This window comes from Scyliorhinus canicula, unplaced genomic scaffold, assembly GCF_902713615.1.
Source record: "Scyliorhinus canicula unplaced genomic scaffold, sScyCan1.1, whole genome shotgun sequence".
Lineage (NCBI taxonomy): Eukaryota > Metazoa > Chordata > Chondrichthyes > Carcharhiniformes > Scyliorhinidae > Scyliorhinus > Scyliorhinus canicula.
In genome coordinates this window covers 118777-136608 of record NW_024055870.1, presented here as the reverse complement: position 1 = coordinate 136608, position 17832 = coordinate 118777, and the positions used below count along the sequence as shown (strand labels likewise).

Genomic DNA, 17832 nt, shown 5'->3' with positions numbered 1-17832 from the left:
CGGATAGGATCAAGGAAAACCCTAAGGCTTTCTATAGGTATATCAGGAACAAAAGAATGACTCGAGTAAGATTAGGGCTAATCAAGGATAGTAGTGGAAAGTTGTGTGTGGAATCAGAGGAGATAGGGGAAGCATTAAATGGATATTTTTCGTCAGTGTTTACACTGGAGAAAGACAATGTTGTCGAGGAGAACACTCAGGTTCAGTCGACGAGGCTAGATAGAATTGAGGTTCAAAAGGAGGAGGTGTTAGCAATTTTAGAAAATGTCAAATTAGACAAGTCCCCTGGGCCAGATGGGATTTATCCTAGGATTCTCTGGGAAGCCAGGGAGGAGATTGCTGAGCCTTTGTCCTTGATCTTTATGTCGTCTTTGTTGACAGGAATAGTGCCGGAAGACTGGAGGATAGCAAATGTTGTCCCCTTGTTCAAGAAGGGGAGTAGAGACAACCCTGGTAATTATAGACCTGTGAGCCTTACTTCGGTTGTGGGTAAAATGTTGGAAAAGGTTAGAAGAGATAGGGTTTATAATCATCTTGAAAAGAACAAGTTGATTAGCGATACTCAACACGGTTTTGTGAAGGGTAGGTCATGTCTCACAAACCTTATTGAGTTTTTTGAGAAGGTGACCAAACAGGTGGATCAGGGTAAAGCTGTTGATGTGGTGTATATGGATTTCAGTAAGGCGTTTGATAAGGTTCCCCACGGTAGGCTATTGCAGAAAATAAGGAAGTATGGAATTGAAGGTGATTTAGCGGTTTGGATCAGTAATTGGCTAGCTGAAAGAAGACAGAGGGTGGTGGTTGATGGCAAATGTTCATCCTGGAGTTCAGTTACTAGTGGTGTACCGCAAGGATCTGTTTTGGGGCCACTGCTGTTTGTCATTTTTATAAATGACCTGGAAGAGGGTGTAGAAGGATGGGTTAGTAAATTTGCAGATGACACGAAGGTCGGTGGAGTTGTGGATAGTGCTGAAGGATGTTATAGGATACAGAGGGACATAGATAAGCTGCAGAGCTGGGCTGAGAGGTGGCAGATGGAGTTTAATGCGGAAAAGTGTGAGGTGGTTCACTTTGGAAGGAGTAACAGGAATGCAGAGTACTGGGCTAATGGCAAGATTCTTGGTAGTGTAGATGAACAGAGAGATCTCGGCATCCAGGTACATAAATCCCTGAAAGTTGCCACCCAGGTTAATAGGGCTGTTAAGAAGGCATATGGTGTGCTAGCCTTTATAAGCAGGGGGATTGAGTTTCGGAACCACAAGGTCATGCTGCAGCTGTACATAACTCTGGTGCGGCCACACCTGGAGTACTGCGTGCAGTTCTGGTCACCACATTATAGGAAGGATGTGGAAGCTTTGGAAAGGGTTCAGGGGAGATTTACTAGGATGTTGCCTGGCATGGAGGGAAGGTCTTACGAGGAAAGGCTCAGGGAATTGAGGTTGTTTTCGTTAGAGAGGAGAAGGCTGAGAGGTGACTTAATAGAGACATATAAGATAGTCAGAGGGTTAGATAGGGTGGACAGTGAGAGTCTTTTTCCTCGGATGGTCATGACCAACACGAGGGGACATAGCTTTAAATTGAGGGGTGAGAGATATAGGACAGATGTCAGAGGCAGTTTCTTTACTCAGAGAGTAGTAGGGGTGTGGAACGCCCTGCCTGCAATAGTAGTAGACTCGCCAACTTTAAGGGTTTTTAAGTGGTCACTGGATAGACATATGGATGAAAATGGAATAGTGTAGGTCAGATAGGCTTCAGATGGTTTCACAGGTCGGCGCAACATCGAGGGCCGAAGGGCCCGTACTGCGCTGTAGTGTTCTATGTTCTATGTTCTATTTCTGACTGTAAATCTGCATGCTCAATGTTAGCAAGTAATGATTACTATTTCCCAGAGATTCGATTACACTGAGATCTGTTAATTAAAAATACGTCATTAGTCATTAACCTGTCAAAATCGCATCATATTGATCGATGAAACTGTACCGAATACACTGAATAAAATTTTTCTCCTGGCTGCCTCTGGAATTTAATTTTACGAATCTGCATGAAGGTTAAAGTCAACCACGTATAAATCCCATCCATTTTTACATGCCTTTATTATCTCCTGGTTTATTTGATTTACTACAATATAGCTACTGTGAGGAGCCACATAGACTACGCCCACCAACAATTTCTTCAACGTGTTGTTTCTTACCGCCACCCATGTGGATGCATTATCATTCCTGCCCACCCTCCTCTACCCTGCCCTGCTAACGAAGTTACCCACCCCCATTTTAATCCCGCCTTCCATTAAAAAAGCAACAGATCCCTGAACGTTTAGTTCACTGTTTCGGACACATTTTAAATACGTCGCTGAAAAGGTTATAAAATTATGCCCATTAATCTCCATTTATGCGGTCGATGCATTTTAATTCTGCTGAATACACTGTCTATTTAAAAAGAGCCATTATTTTGTCTTTTTACATATTCTGTCCCTTCGAGATCCGACCTGTTGTTTTTTTATGTGTATACACCCTGTCTCTTCTTGCCTAATTCTTGGTCCTTTTACCTAAATATCTGCCTGATAATGTTGTATTTTGTTTCTTTTGAGGCCGAAATATTGCCTCTCCAGGATCATTCCCCCCCCCCCTCAATTAACTTTGCATATGTCTCTCCTTCCCTGATTTGGGGTTTGCAAGAGCACTGGTCCCAGCACGGATCAGATATAGACCAACACAACGGAACATTCCCCATTTACTCAAGAACTGATGCCAATGCCCCGCGAACATAAACCCACTGCCACCCTCCACCCCCCCCCCCCCCCCCCCCCCCCCCCATATTTTGGGCCAAGACTTCATAAGACCATTAGACGTTAAGGTATGGAGCAGGATTAGATCGAATCTTCTCCGCCGTTCCATCATGGCTGAAATGTTCCACATCCCCATTCTTCTGTCCTCTCCCCATGACAGCTGATCCCCTTATTAATCAACAACACCAGATGTGTGCTTGAGGTGCTGTTAACTACTGGGCTTCAAATGAAGAATTAAAATGTAGAGTTAGACAGAATATTGATTTTTCAGAACATAAGAACAAGGAACAAGAATAGACAATTTAACGTCTCGAGTCAGACGTTCATTGTGATATTTTCTGATCTCATCGTGCTCTCAACTCCACTGTCTTGCCCGTTGTCCATGGCTGGATACTCCACATGAGCAAATACCTACCTCTGGCACGCGACAGGAACACAGCGCCTGGACTCTCGCCCTTTTCCACAGAGAACCTTGCCAATGCCCCTCACTATATTGGCACGGATTACCGCGACCTGCTTATATGCTCCCAACACCAGCTATGGCATCATGTACCCAGCGGCATGATCAGTCAGTTCAGCCACACTCATCCAAACAAGATGAAATAACGTCAAACTTGTTAGACAAATGCAATTGCTGACACATCTGCACTCATTTCATCAAAGCGCATTTACCTGCCTCAGCTGCCTTCAAACACCCGTGCCCAGGACTACTTTCCAAATCAAATGATTACATTCTAACGCACGTGACCGCCTCCGGAAGCACAACATCCAGATACAATTCGCCAACCCTGGTGTTTTGCCGTTTCTGAAGCTCATCCTCCAGCTCAATGATTGAATCGAAGCTCTTTGAGCCGTAGACACACGACAGATGGCACTCCTATGCGCTGAAACATAACAGGTCCTTCCATATTTAGGATATTGACTAAATAATTAATTACGTAATTCAATTATTTGATTCCTCTTGGATATTAATTAACAATATCATAAACTGCAGGGCATTTACAAGATTCGGAATATAGACCTTGACCAGATATTCACTCGGAACTCAGAAACAGATCACATGATCGCTTGGATAGAAGCAGAAACCAATCTGTTTTTATTTAAAAATTGCAAAGGCGAAGGAGTGCCGCCATCACTCCTGCCCCCTTCAACGAACTCCCTCTTCTCATAGAACTGCCAGACTCCGTCCAAAGCCGCAGGCAGTGCTGGTCGGACAGAGTGTCTGGATTTATATATTATGAACAAAGAGACGAGCTGAGCCCGAGTACAGCAGAGGCCTGTTTATGCCCGTTTTCGGAGAAATTATCTATTTCAGTTGCTGCCAGCAGAGTTCTCACCCCCCCATTTACGCCGCTGGGTGAGACTCACAAGTAACACGATTCTTTCAGTTAAATGGGAAACATAAATACAAACAATATAAATCTTGAGAAAAGTATCTAAAATGTCGCTCTTCTTTCCAGACTCAAACTGCAGTATGCATATGGAACCACCCCGCTGAGGTATCTTCATGTCTAACAGCCGACTCCACTTGTAAATGTATCGAATGTAACTTTTGCTCTTTAGAAACTTTAGAATCCATGGAATGGGATCCCTACAGTGCAGACGCAGGCCATCCAAGCCATCAAGAGTGCTTCAAACCTCTCAATTAGCACATTGTCTAAGCCTACCCGAAAGCCCTATCCCCATGAAAGCACGTCATCTGCACATCGCTAAACTGTGGGAGGAAACTGAAGCACATGGAAACATAGAAACGTAGAAATTAGACGCAGGAGGAGGACACCCGGTCCTTCGAACCTGCTCTCCCATTAATTATGATCATGACTGATCATCAAGTTGAATACCCTGATCGCGCTAACCTCCCATATCGGTTGATCCATTTAGCCCCACGAGCTATATGGAATTCTTTCTTGAAATTACACAATGTTTTGGTCAGACCTACTTTTTATGGTAGCGAATTCTAGAGTTCACAACTGTCTAGGTGAATAAATTTCTCGTCACCTCCGTCTTAAAATGTTTATCCTTTATCCTCAAACTCGCACCCAGAGTTGTGAACTCCCCCACCATCCGGGACATTCTTTCTGAATCAACCCTGTCTAAATCTGTCAAAATTGTGTAAGTTTCTTTGATATCAACTCTCAATCTTCTTAGCTCCAATCAATATTGAGGACAATTGAGGACATTACCAGTGCAGTAGATAACGGGGAGCCGATGGATGTGGTATATCTGGATTTCCAGAAAGCCTTTGACAAGGTGCCACACAAAAGGTTGCTGCATAAGATAAAGATGCATGGCATTAAGGGTAAAGTAGTAGCATGGATAGAGGATTGGTTAATTAATAGAAAGCAAAGAGTTGGGATAAATGGGTGTTTCTCTGGTTGGCAATCAGTAGCTAGTGGTGTCCCTCAGGGATCCGTGTTGGGCCCACAATTGTTCACAATTTACATTGATGATTTGGAGTTGGGGACCAAGGGCAATGTGTCCAAGTTTGCAGATGACACTAAGATGAGTGGTAAAGCGAAAAGTGCAGAGGATACTGGAAGTCTGCAGAGGGATTTGGATAGGTTAAGTGAATGGGCTCGGGTCTGGCAGATGGAATACAATGTTGACAAATGTGAGGTTATCCATTTTGGTAGGAATAACAGCAAACGGGATTATTATTTAAACGATAAAATATTAAAGCATGCCGCTGTTCAGAGAGACTTGGGTGTGCTAGTGCATGAGTCACAGAAGGTTGGTTTACAAGTGCAACAGGTGATTAAGAAGGCAAATGGAATTTTGTCCTTCATTGCTAGAGGGATGGAGTTTAAGACTAGGGAGGTTATGTTGCAATTGTATAAGGTGTTAGTGCGGCCACACCTGGAGTATTGTGTTCAGTTTTGGTCTCCTTACTTGAGAAAGGACGTACTGGCGCTGGAGGGTGTGTAGAGGAGATTCACTAGGTTAATCCAAGAGCTGAAGGGGTTGGATTATGAGGAGAGGTTGAGTAGACTGGGACTGTACTCATTGGAATTTAGAAGGATGAGGGGGGATCTTATAGAAACATTTAAAATTATGAAGGGAATAGATAGGATAGATGCGGGCAGGTTGTTTCCACTGGCGGGTGACAGCAGAACTAGGGGGCATAGCCTCAAAATAAGGGGAAGTAGATTTAGGACTGAGTTTAGGAGGAACTTCTTCACCCAAAGGGTTGTGAACCTATGGAATTCCTTGCCCAGTGAAGCAGTTGAGGCTCCTTCATTACATGTTTTTAAGGTAAAGATAGATAGTTTTTTGAAGAATAAAGGGATTAAGGGTTATGGTGTTCGGGCCGGAAAGTGGAGCTGAGTCCACAAAAGATCAGCCATGATCTAATTGAATGGCGGAGCAGGCTCGAGGGGCCAGATGGCCTACTCCTGCTCCTAGTTCTTATGTTCTTATGTTCTTAATATCGAAACCTGAGAACCGTGACGTGGAGAAAATTCAATCTCAAAAGAAACGATCACTCAAGGCCGGAGCTGAACCGTGTCCCTGATGCTGTGAGGCAGCAGTACGAACCATTTATGCTACCATATCTCCCGTTTGTCTACGTGGCTGCTACCAGCCTTCAATAATGAAGTTAAATATACTTCACTACAAAAATAGGCGATTTCATAATTCACAATTGCACATTCCAAGGGCAAAATTCTTGAGCAGAAATATTTCTTTCTATGTCCAATCCCAGATTTTTGTTTCTCCTATTTCCTCACCCATAACCTAGACTTCCACATTTTGCATCGTTGGAAAACTTTGACATTGAAGACATAGCCCCTTCATCAGTATAAGGGAGCGAGACTCGTGGATCAATTTTCACGACAGCACACGATGTGCAATCCACCAAAGGATGGCACTCCGACCAAATATCTGTTCTCTCCCTTTTAACTATTTTAATCTTCAATCCATGTTATTTCAGTGTTCTGGTCCAACCGAATGAACGCGAACAGTGAGCGATAGGATCTTTACGAATATTTTCATTACACCTTCCCATTCCATATTGTTACAATTCATTGGAAATCTTAAATAAATTGCAAATAAAAAGTCGCAATCTTTGCCAGATGCGATGTATCGTGATTGGAGATGTGACTTGCTTTCACTTTCATTATCTTTACCAACCTGTTGCGTTTACAACTTTGGAAAAGGATGGTTAACTTTCCAGAGTGCTGGAAGTTCAGGTACATCAATACGATACATTACAACGCCTTAAAACTTTGGTATATACGGCAGCACGACAATGGAATTTCTAGGCTCTCTGTCCCATTGAGTTCCAGTATCATTGCACAACGAATACTAATTTCGTTATGATCCTCAATGCCCGGAGAGAGGTTATTCCTCACGTTTCCCAGGACGCCATGGCGCCTTCAACCATGCAAACAGACACAAGTAATTGATTTTTCCATACCCTATTGATGCTATTATTGCACCTTCTTTTTAGGGTTTCAACTAGACTATGGTTAATCTCTTCAGCCTTATGTATCTATTGAAACAAAGTTTAAGGGTAAGCATCTGGGATGCGCGAATATAGTAAGAACATATATGAAAGTAGGCTTGCAACTGGAAGGAGATATGAGACAATAGATTTCCTCCAGTGCAGAAGGAGTCATTCGAGTCTACACCGACCTTCTGAAATATCACCCCCCCCCCCCCCACCGCTAGACCCGTCCGTAACACCACCTAATTTGCATATATTTGGAAAGCCACCCAACGTCAGAATTGAACCCGAGTCCCTGGCGCTGTAAGTCTGCAGTTCTAAGCGGTATGTCACTGCAAGCCCCGTGACAGTGTGATGTGATTTATGATCTTGCAGACAGACCCTGATCTTAATATTGTAGTCAGAAAGGGGTAGTTGGTGCCGATTACGTTTCAATCAACTGTCTCAGAGTTAGAAACGTTCCTGTCAATTTAGTGACAACCTGTATTAAATAGGGTGCTGTGAGTACTGATAGATTTAACTTCATATTCCGTCAGGCGGTGAGTTGCAGGAGCACTCCGTTGAATAGGACTTAATTTGGGTAGTTCTCTTTGAAATAGGTGAGCTCTCAAAATAGTCAACTGGTGAGTATAGAAAGGAAAGTATTGGAATAATCGAAAGTGTGCTGAAAAAGCCATCGATGGACCTTGCAGGGCTGAGGGACTGAAATGGTGATGGGCGGGGTTATTAATCTACAGCTGCTAATATGCAATGGAAGGAATATGAGCATGCACAGTTGAATTTCTGGTGAGTGTCACTGTATTATGTAATTCATTTGATTAATTTATTGGTCTGCAGTGCGAAGTTATTCAACCGAGGTCACAGCATCAGTTCTCCCACTTCTTCTTATCGCCGGTGTTATTGCAATAATCGGCTTCAAACTGCGAGAAAATAAGCAAGGTGCGTAATTTCTCATGAACAGCTGATTCGTTATATATTTACGTGTGTGACTTCCATTCCTTCCGGATTCAGCGTTGCATGCTTAACACCATGATTTTGGAAGAAGGCGATTACTTTAGTTTAGAACGATGAGATCATTACCATGAGAGTTTGGACAACTCATAATCTTGGTATGATAGGTTAAACAAAGGATATTCTTCTTAAATTCTGTAAGGGTATGCAACTTCTGGTGACAAAGGAAACAAAGATGTTTTCATAAGTTGCCAGAAATCGGAAAGGATAATTTTAATGTTGCATCTTCTTCCGTTCTTTGAATATTAGGATTATGATATTTCAGTTGGACAAGTAAATGCTTTCATGTGTTTATAATTGTGATCTGTTCAAACGTAGTATTAGTAAATCAATCATAGAAACATAAGCAAGTCTATTAACAACATGTATTTTCTGCACCATTCCTTATGTTTCTTCTTATCTTGTCCAGGCAATTCTTCAAAGGTTTTACAGCCCCAGAGGTAAGTCAGTAGAACGTTCTTTGCAACTGATGCCCGTTCTTTTTGCTCCATATCAGTTATTGAAGTTAATATGAAAGTTAGCTTACAGTCTTAACAAACATCGCCAACTGCTTCTCAACGACAGTGTTGCCGAGATCTGGTCAAGTAACCCCAACTTCAGTTGGTTTAATCAATCAACTCCCGTCCACCAAAATGTGGCTAAAGTTTAACATCAGCTGTGCCTCTTCAGATAATGAAGCAGTCCATGCACACCTGCATTAACACCTGTAAAAAATCCGGGGTTTGCTAATATGGGGTGACACACATTCGCACCACATTAGTTCCAGCGATTAATCACCTCCAAAAGCCAATAACATATTCATCGCACTTTGATGTTCAATGGCATTGGCATCCCTGATTACCCTAACTGTCAACATGATGGCTTGTAGCATTGAGAATAATCTGAGTTGAAAATTGGGCATCTTTACACCCTAGCGCCAAAAGCAGCAGGAATCTGCGACGAATAACTCAACATACTACCTGTTCACATTCTTCATCATACTCGTCACGCATGTAATTGACTATTTCCCACATACTTGGAGGAGTGAAGCTCCAACAGAACTTCAGAAGGTCGACAGATCCATGGAAAAGCAGCCGGGTTGGCTAATGCTCCATCCACAGACATTCTTTCGTTCCACCACTGAATCATATCAGCATTAGGGTGCACCATATCCATGCTGCACTGTAAGAACTCATCATGTTTTCTGAAACAGCACTATCCAACCATACAACAGGCAATATCTTAATGTAGAGGGTCACAGACACAATGAAATACTGGCACCTGTGATTTCATCTCTGAGCGACCTGATTTGAACATCTGTTGGGATGACTCCACTGTCGCAGGTTCAAAATCCTGGAACTCGCTACTGATCAGCACTTTATGTGCTCCTACACCACGTGAACTGCAGTGCTTCAGAAGGCAGCTCACCACAACCTTGTGAACAGCAATTTTGAATCTGCAACAAATGGTGACCGAGCCAGTGATGTCCACGTCGCTTAGATGACTTATGGTAGTATTTTAGTATTATTGCTATTATTGGGAAGTCTAAGAATATAACAAAAAGATCGAGATAAAAGGAATGATCCCAGAATGAGTGCAGAATAAATTTGGGATAATATCACCAGTGCTAGAGGAGCTATCACATCCTATATCGCTGGTCTCGTATGCAAGGCGCATCACAATGATGCGCTGGGTTTTCCTTCTGGATGGTCCAACGTATTTGTTCACCTGCAAGTAAACCAAAAGTGCTTATCTCTTCAGCATAATTGCAGTGGGCTCTCAACCACCGATAGAAACGACTTGGGAAGCTAAATTTAGATTGTTCTACCAGTTTACCCCGATTGCCAATCTGCTTAAAGTAGGCGCCAAGATGTTACAGTAGAGTCACGGGGAGAGATCACTGTCCTGGGCGAGGGTGCGTGCTCCTTCGTAGGATCGTCGCACAGCCGATGGGCGGAATAGTCCCCTTCTACACTGAGGGAATCTATGAAAATGATTGTTATTCTCCCTGTAAGAAAAGTGGTTTATATGTTTCTTCTGGAATTTTTGCAAGAGGATTAGATGTTTTACTGAATCACGCAGACGGCATTGATCGTCATTGAATTTGGGTCAACACGACAAGCATTATATTGAAAATGTTTCCATATGCACCTTCAATACAGACATAGAGAACGATATTTCGCTCAGGGACTGTTGAGGGACATTTTGTGGTATTGGACTATGAAGTCAATTACAGGTGGCTCTGTAACTAGATTTGTGCTCCTATATTAATTTTGAATAGTTCTGATGAGGTAAAAGGTACTAATTGGCTCAGTTGACTGTTTAGAAGAGGCAATTTGTAGAAATATAAAGTGTATACACAATGCTTGTTAATATCAGAAAGGACACAAAATGGCTGTTAGCTATTAAAGCAATACAAAATACACAAAATGGCTGCACTGCTAGCCGGTTTCTTGAACAATAAGTTCCAAACTGTGTAAACTACATCACTAGTACCAAGCGTGGCTACTTATAGGGAGTACCTCAACCGCTGCTGATGACACCTTCACAGAACAAGGAATGCAATGTATCCATAATAGATCAAGTTCCCGAGCTTCAGAGAGGACATATCCATGTGTCAATTTTGAATGACTTCTGTATGAAGTTAGGGGCGGGTAAGACAACGCCCACTTTAACCATGTATATGATAACTTGGATGCTAAGACAATTAATTGACTACATGTAATGAATTGTGACGCGAATATAATTGACTGATTGTATGTAAATGAGAATACAACTAATTCCGCTCCGTGAATCTGTATATTAACCCGTGTGAGCTTCAGCTCAAGTGAGAAAGAGTGATGTCCAGATGCTGCGGAGCCTCAGGCCTTTCTCCCATAATTCTGATATAATAAACTGCTTCTATCCTCATCCTCAGACCTTCGGGTGAATATTTTCACCTCTGATAGAGACTTCGAGATATCCATCAAATCTCTACATTTAAACGTTGCGGAAGTTGTGTACATAATCAATTTTCCTGATGACTTGAACAACTATTTCAGGACAATAAAACTGCAGAATTCAATCGAAAAGCTGGAATGTGATTCCCAGCACGACGGCCTATACATGAATTCTAATTTTGTGTAGCTAATGCTGCACTTAATATGCTTCAGTAACATTTGTTTATACCCATTGTCTTTGTGCCCATTGTACATTTTCGGTTAAATCTCTTTGTTTCTCAGTGGGACACCTGAAGCTCGACCTCAGCCCGCGAGTCAAGAACTTTCACCGACCAACTTTGAGTATGCAGTGATAGGATCATCCCTAAATAGAGGTAAATGTGATCGGATCACTTCTTGTTAAATGGGTTATGGTTTGCAGCATTTCACTGGTTAACGTCTGGCCATTTATAAATATTTCGGAATGGATATTTCGTGGAAGTTATGACTGAACATTGGAAGGATACACAATTGAACCCTTCATTTGCAAGCAACTTGCCTAATTTGGGATAGCATTTCTCTCCCTTATATGTAGGTGTTTAGTCTTGGCTGCGTGGGAAATTGGAAGAACAATGAATGGGAAGGTTCAAGTAGCCGTATAATGTAATGCAAAAGAAGTCTGAGAGGATCAAAGATGCATACACGTATTGCTACCGTCGTATTTAGTTTGTCCACGCACCCAACCATCCATTCAGCAACTCATCCATCCTGCAGTATCATCCATCCAGCCATCCATACATCCATACATCCATCCAAATCAATCCTTCCATCCATCAATCCACTCGCCCGTCCATCCATCCATCTGTCTATCTGCCTGTCTGTCTATCTAACTCCGCCCCTCTCTCTTTCTCTCTCTCTGTATATATATTGATATAAACATATATATATATATATATATATATATACACATATATATAATAGAGACCGAAATATATATATAGGGACGCAGAGAGGCAGAGATAGATTACATACCTTTTGGCTGCAAATATATACGTGTCTGTCTGTCCATCTATTTGTCTAAATGCATGCGCATATATATAGATAGATATGTATGTCGGTAGATTTAGAAAATTGGATATATAGATAGATATATATTACAGATAGAGATAGATAGATAGATAGATAGATAGATAGATAGATAGATAGATAGATAGATAGATAGATAGATAGATAGATAGATAGATAGATAGATAGATAGATAGATAGATAGATAGATAGATAGATAGATAGATAGATAGATAGATAGATAGATAGATAGATAGATAGATAGATAGATAGATAGATAGATAGATAGATAGATAGATAGATAGATAGATAGATAGATAGATAGATAGATAGATAGATAGATAGATAGATAGATAGATAGATAGATAGATAGATAGATAGATAGATAGATAGATAGATAGATAGATAGATAGATAGATAGATAGATAGATAGATAGATAGATAGATAGATAGATAGATAGATAGATAGATAGATAGATAGATAGATAGATAGATAGATAGATAGATAGATAGATAGATAGATAGATAGATAGATAGATAGATAGATAGATAGATAGATAGATAGATAGATAGATAGATAGATAGATAGATAGATAGATAGATAGATAGATAGATAGATAGATAGATAGATAGATAGATAGATAGATAATACAGTTTAAACTTGGATCCGTTTGCGGAGAATGTGGTTCAATTGCTTTAGTAATTCACCATCAGTAAATTCTCCGAGATATCGATTGAAATACAACTATACCACCTGTTGGAATGTAATTTTGATTAACCAGTCTGGGCTCACCAATTAACATCAGTAATGATGATCGTGTTGGTCAAATATAAACAGGAAGTCAACTGGCTCATGTCTGCCGTTTCCGGAATTAAATCATCCGCCTTTCCATAATCTGGCCTACATTCAACTGAAGACACGGTGCAAGTGCTTGACATTTAACTGCCTCAGCAATGCCCTCCCACGCTACATAGTTAAAGGGAACTAGCGCCTCCGTTAGCTCAGTTGGCTGCACGGTTCTTCGTCATTCGGAGAGATGCCAAGAGATTCGCTCAGTTGCCATATCAGCTGAGGTTAGCGAGGAAGGCCCTCCTTCTCAATCAGGTAAATGCTGAGAGTATGTCTCTCCTCATGGCAGAGTCTCGGACCAGATAGCATAATCTAGGGATAAAGGGGTGCACGTTTAAGACTGTGATTTCGAGATTGTCTAGTCTACCAGGGTTGTGATTCCTTGGAACTCCTTGCCACAAAGAATTAAAATTAGAACAGTACAGCACAGAACAGGCCCTTCGGCCCTCAATGTTGTGCCGAGCAATGATCATCCTACTCAAGCCCATGTATCCACCCTATACCAGTAACCCAACAACCCCCATTAACCTTATTTTTTAGGACACTAAGGGCAATTTAGCCTGGCCAATCCACCTAACCCGCACATCTTTAGACTGTGGGAGGAAACCGGAGCACCCGGAGGAAACCCACGCACACACGGGGAGGACGTGCAGACTCCACACAGACAGTGACCCAGCCGGGAATCGAACCTGGGACCCTGGAGCTGTGAAGCATTTATGCTAACCACCATGCTACCGTGCTGCCCCAAAGAAGTATGGGGAGGCGCCAATATGTACATAGAAGACTGAGATATATACATTATTGATCAGTAAATGAATCAATAGTATCGCGTTAATGGCAGGAACGTGGACGTCAGAAATATCGGATCGGCCATCATCCTATTGAATGGAGGAGAAGGCGAGAGGGACCGAACGGTCTTATCCTGTTCCTCATTGTTGTAGTCATGTGGTTTTTCCCATCGCTTGAGTTGCAGTGACACTAACGTCAAATAAAACTTCAGTCAGTACTCTCCCAATAATGGAAACCAGCATGTGGTCATCGGGGAACATGGCAACTTGCATGTCAATAATGTTTGCATGCAAAATGCGTACAGGCATAGCATAACAAAGAACAAAGAACAGTACAGCACAGGAACATGCCCTTCGGCCCTCCAACCCGTGCCCACCATGCTGCCCGACTACAATCTTCTACACTTCCTGGATCCGTAAACATCTATTCCCATCCAATTCTTGTATTTGTCAAGGTGCCCCTTAAATGTTAATATCGTCCCTGCTTCCAACACCTCCTCCGGCAGCGAGTTCCAGGCACCCACCACCCTCTGTGTAAAAACCTGCCTCGTACATCTCCTCTAAACCTTGCCTCTCGCACCTTAAACCCCCTTACTAATTGACCCCTCTACCCTGGGGAAACTCCTCTGAGTATCCAATCTGTCCATGCCCTTCGTAATTTTGGAGACATCCATCAGGACACCCCTCAACCTCCGTTGCTCTAGTGAGAACAAACCGAGTTTAGTCAACCGTTCCTCAAAGCTAATGCCCTCCATGCCAGGCAACATCCTGGTAAATCTCTTCTGCAACCTCGCCAAAGCTTCCACATCCTTCAGGTAGTGTGGCGACCAGAATGGAACACTATACTCGAAGTGTGGCCTAACTAAGTTTCTAAACAGCTGCAACATGACTTTCCAATCATTATACTCAATGCCCCGGCCAATGAAGGTCCCAGCACTGATGCACGCGGAACACCACTAGTAACAGCCCTCCAATCAGAAAAGCACCCTTCCGTTGCTTATCTCTGCCTTCTATGACCTTACCAGTTCTGTATCCATCTTGCCTGCTCACCTCTGATCCCGTGTGTCTTCACCTTTTGTACCAGTCTGCCATGAGGGACCTTGGCAAAGGCCTGACTGAAGTCCACATTGACAACACCCACTGACATACCTGCTTCAATCATCAATGTGACCTCATTTAAAAACTCTATCAAGTTCGTGAGACACGACCTCCCCTTCCCAATGCCATGCTGTCTCTCACTAATACGGCCATTTGCATCCAAAGGAGTAGATCCTGTCTCGAATAATTCTCCAGAAATGTTCCTATCACTGACATAAGGCTCAACGGCCGGTAGTCCCCTGGATTATCCTTGCTACCCTTCTTAAACAGGGGAACAACATTGGCAATATTCCAGTCCTCCGGGACATCACCTGAAGACACTGAGGATCCAAAGATTTCTGTTGAGGACTCAGCAATTTCCTCTATCGCCTTGTTCAGTATTCTGGGGTAGATCCCATCAGGCCCTGGGGATTTATATGCCTTCATATTTTTCACGACGCCCAACACCTCAATGTAACCCAGGCTATCTACACACCCTTCTCCACACTCAACATCCACCACACTGACAGAGCAGAAGGCCTTTCGATCGATCGAGTCTGTACCGACCATTTGAGAGGCAGCACAACCTAGTCTCACATCCCTGTTTTATATCCATAATCACACCTAATCTGGACAGCTTTACACACTGAGGGACAATTTAATGTGGCCAACGAACTAACCTGAACATTTTTGAAATTTATGGGACAATGTTGGTGTGGCTATTTCACTAAGGGCGGCATGTCACACTATGGCTAGCAGTGTTGCTTCACAGCTCCAGGACACGAGGTTCGAATCCCGTCAGGGGTCGCTATCTGACCATGTACACTGAGCGGGAACATGGAAACTCGACGCAGTAAGTTACACGAGGCCAGAGTTAAAATATTCATTGGTGGCCTTGGCAGCGAAGTCCAAATCCCGTTATGTTATTTAAATCTGCAAATAAATGCTACTCACGTCCAATGAGCAATGTTTTGTTCGTTGGCTTGTTGAAGGGTTTCATCCATGTAACGTTTATTTACAGATAACCACGTGTGACCCGAACGATTATTACATCACATACGCCACACTTAATCACAAAATCACGACAGAGAGGTTGGACACAATGGAAATGGATGACGGGAGCGGCGCCGATACCAATGTCTATGAGAACCTGCCAAGAAAGTAAGAGTGATGCCAGACGAAATCTCAATGAAAAAAACATAATGTGCTGTTAAAATTAATGACAATTTGGGAGAGGACCCTTATCTTCCCACAAGAACCAAGAATAATTCTAAAATAGGCATAACTTTCGGAAACTGAATGAATACCTTACACCGGAATAACGGACCATTGGACAATTTATTTTCGTGCCATTTTCTAGATATCGGTTTCAGACTTGTCACTCTGCTGGTTGACTGTTTTCCAATGAGATCATTATATGAGCATCTGCCAACTGGCGAACGTCTGGAACATTTCACATCAGAAATCTGGGAGTAATTGGAGTCCTTCGTTTTGTTTGAAAACTGCAACATTCTGGCAGATCAATTCTCGGCCGGGAACTTCCTGAAGGTTTTTGTTTCCATATGGACACCAAATTCATTCCAATCGAAATTGAGAAGGAACTCAGAAGCATTACTAGTTTGAAGCTGGATATGAATCACATGTCACTTATTTGGCTGACAAATATCCTTTGTTTCCGAATGAAATATGCAATAGTATTCCCGTCATTCAATGTGTCGAATGGAAGAGTCATCACCTATAGAAAGTACTCCGATAGACAAAGGCAATGAACCTCTCTATGGACAACAGTTTTAGAATGAACAAAGCCGTTGAAATGAGTTTCTGTTACATTTGCGCAGGTTGTGACAGATGAGCATTAATGTTTCAATGTGTGACATTGCAAAGGTTTTTAATTTTAAAACAGCTTTAAAAAACTTTAGAATGTGGAAACGAATGCGTTCAATGTCCTTGGCCGGGAATTCGTCACCTTTCGCACAGACGTTGACTAAATTAAAGCAACGGGACTGAATCCTTCTAGATTTTGTAAATCAGTCCATTATCACACTCACAAAGTTATTCGATGTCCACTATATGTCTTCCGGTAAATGTAGAATAGTAAAAACAAGTTATACATGTTCCGAGAATCATGATGTAAGGTTAAATAGGGCCTCACGGTAGCATGGTGGTTAGCATCAATGCTTCACAGCTCCAGGGTCCCAGGATCGATTCCCGGCTGGGTCACTGTCTGTGTGGAGTCTGCACGTCCTCCCCGTGTGTGCGTGGGTTTCCTCCGGGTGCTCCGGTTTCCTCCCACAGTCCAAAGATGTGCGGGTTAGGTGGATTGGCCATGCTAAATTGCCCGTAGTGTAAGGTTAATGGGGGGATTGTTGGGTTACGGGTATACGGGTTACGTGGGTTTAAGTAGGGTGATCATTGCTCGGCACAACATTGAGGGCCGAAGGGCCTGTTCTGTGCTGTATGTTCTAAATAATCTTTATTTTCGGGCTGATAGCGATCCCCAAAAACCAGTATTGGTATTCATGTCCTTATTGATTGGTGGATAGTGCAGTATTCCAAAAGGACACTTGCCTGTAATGGCGAAACATGTGGCAGGTGAAGCAAATTGCAGAGTGATATGAAGAAAATAATTTTGATAAATTAAATGGTGAATAGCCGAATGCAGATGCAGGAGCTATTTGTGCATTGGTTATTAAAATGGCAGGAAAGGTTAAAATAGAGACTATTGTAATATATGTAATCTCGCCTGGTTTTATTAATATTGTGATGGAGTACATGAGCAGTGAGGTTATTGCTGAGTTGGATAACTTCGTAGTTCGGCCTCAACTGGCATGATTGGTTCATTTTTCGTTTGCGAGATTTAGGAAGCATGCTAATGCATTGAGGCTCGTGCACTAAGCTTTTGAGAGGGCGACAGG

At 42.4% G+C, this 17832-nt stretch overlaps 1 protein-coding gene across 3 annotated transcripts in view; it reads left to right on the top strand.

The window, feature by feature from the left end:
* The window catches only part of LOC119961240 (hemicentin-1-like), an 89873-nt gene extending 72948 nt beyond the window's left edge, over positions 1–16925 (top strand). For all 3 annotated transcript variants that reach the window (XM_038788686.1, XM_038788685.1, XM_038788687.1), the window contains 4 exons: positions 8067–8168; positions 8650–8680; positions 11441–11532; positions 15939–16925. In XM_038788686.1, the coding sequence (XP_038644614.1) occupies positions 8067–8168; positions 8650–8680; positions 11441–11532; positions 15939–15952 (239 nt within the window). In that variant the 3' untranslated portion in view covers positions 15953–16925. The remainder of the gene's footprint in view (positions 1–8066; positions 8169–8649; positions 8681–11440; positions 11533–15938) is intronic.
* Positions 16926–17832: the final 907 nt, after the last annotated feature.